Genomic DNA, 1,286 nt, shown 5'->3' with positions numbered 1-1,286 from the left:
ATGCGGCCCGTGATTGCTGTTGATGCTACCCATTTGAAGTGCAAGTATAAAGGTGTTTTGTTTGTTGCGACCGCATTTGATGGAAATCGGAACATATATCCTGTTGCATTTGGGATTGGAGATTTGGAGACGGATGCAGCTTGGGAGTGGTTTTTGAGAAAACTACATTGTGCAATTGGTGATTGCTCGAATCTCGTTGTCATATCAGATCGCAAGGTTAGCATACAAAATGGGTTGCGTAGAGTTTTTCCTGGGGCGAGCCATGGTATTTGCTTTTATCACTTGAAAGGCAATATCAAAGCCTCATTTAAGTTGAAGCAGCGGGATCCGATATTGGGGTATTTTGTAAGGGCAGCTAAGTCTTATCGTCTAGCGGAGTTCAATCGTCACTTTTCCAGGATAAACAATGACCGAGTGCGAACTTATTTACTACGTGCAGGCGTCCAGAAGTGGTCTCGGGCCCATTGTGATGGGCGACGATATAATGTGATGACAACGAATATTGTGGAGTCCATTAATTCAGTTCTTCGGTTTTCAAGGATGCTTCCGGTGCTACACTTGATTGAAGAAATTACAAATCTACTTCTCTGTTGGTTTAGACGCTGCGTCAAGGATGAATGTGGTCAAAATCAATGATGTCGAGTTTAATGTTCTGGATGGTGATTTGAACGGTCTGGTGAACTTGCAAAACCGTAGTTGTACATGCAGGAAGTTTGACTTGGAGCAACTCCCGTGCAAGCACGCTATTGCTATATGTCGGCACTTGAAATTGAACCCCTACTCCGTTGCCTCTTCTTATTATACACGAGCTACATGGGCAGCTGCATATGCTGAATCTATTTATCCTGTACCACCTGAAGGCACATGGGTTATTCCCGAAAATTTGAAGAAGGTCAAAATCCTCCCTCCTCTTTGTAAGGTTATGCCTGGCCGTCGCAAAACACAAAGAATAGCTTCTAAAGGAGAGGAGTCCCGTCAAAAAAAATGCTCAAGGTGTGGTGTGAAGGGCCACTACCGAAGTACATGCAAACAATCTGTCCCTCTCACCAACAAGCAGCACGTTGCGTAGATGTTACACTTGTTTAGTTTCTACTCTGCTTTGGTCAACTGCGAAGTTGATGAATAGCTTCGGTGATGCTGCAGGGATGGAAGTCGGTCCACTCAACGGTCATGTGAAGCATATGGAACAAGGTAACAAGTCCTTTGCAATGAGAGCCTATTATTAGTAGAAATTGGTGAACATACAGTGCCATCACCACAGTGAAACCAGCTGTAAATTAACAATG

General features: G+C 43.9%; 1 protein-coding gene across 1 annotated transcript; it reads left to right on the top strand.

The window, feature by feature from the left end:
• LOC103339486 (uncharacterized) lies at window positions 1-1,069 on the top strand. Its single transcript, XM_089043382.1, has 2 exons — window positions 1-265; window positions 600-1,069. The coding sequence occupies exons 1-2, from the start codon at window positions 1-3 to the stop codon at window positions 1,067-1,069; spliced, it is 735 nt and encodes a 244-aa protein (XP_088899508.1).
• Window positions 1,070-1,286: the final 217 nt, after the last annotated feature.

Source organism: Prunus mume, linkage group LG8 (assembly GCF_029339155.1).
Source record: "Prunus mume cultivar Tortuosa linkage group LG8, ASM2933915v1, whole genome shotgun sequence".
Taxonomy (NCBI): Eukaryota; Viridiplantae; Streptophyta; class Magnoliopsida; order Rosales; family Rosaceae; genus Prunus; species Prunus mume.
The sequence above is the reverse complement of the archived record's forward strand: the minus strand, read 5'-3'. Positions and strand labels throughout refer to the sequence as shown.

What these genes read in the sequence shown, in the direction of transcription:
- LOC103339486 (XM_089043382.1), top strand. Translation starts at nt 1, where the DNA reads ATGCGGCCCGTGATTGCTGTTGATGCTACCCATTTGAAGTGCAAGTAT. An exon ending in TTTTCCTGGGGCGAGCCATG is followed by an intron (nt 266 to 599) that starts GTATTTGCTTTT and finishes CTGTTGGTTTAG; the next exon opens with ACGCTGCGTCAAGGATGAAT.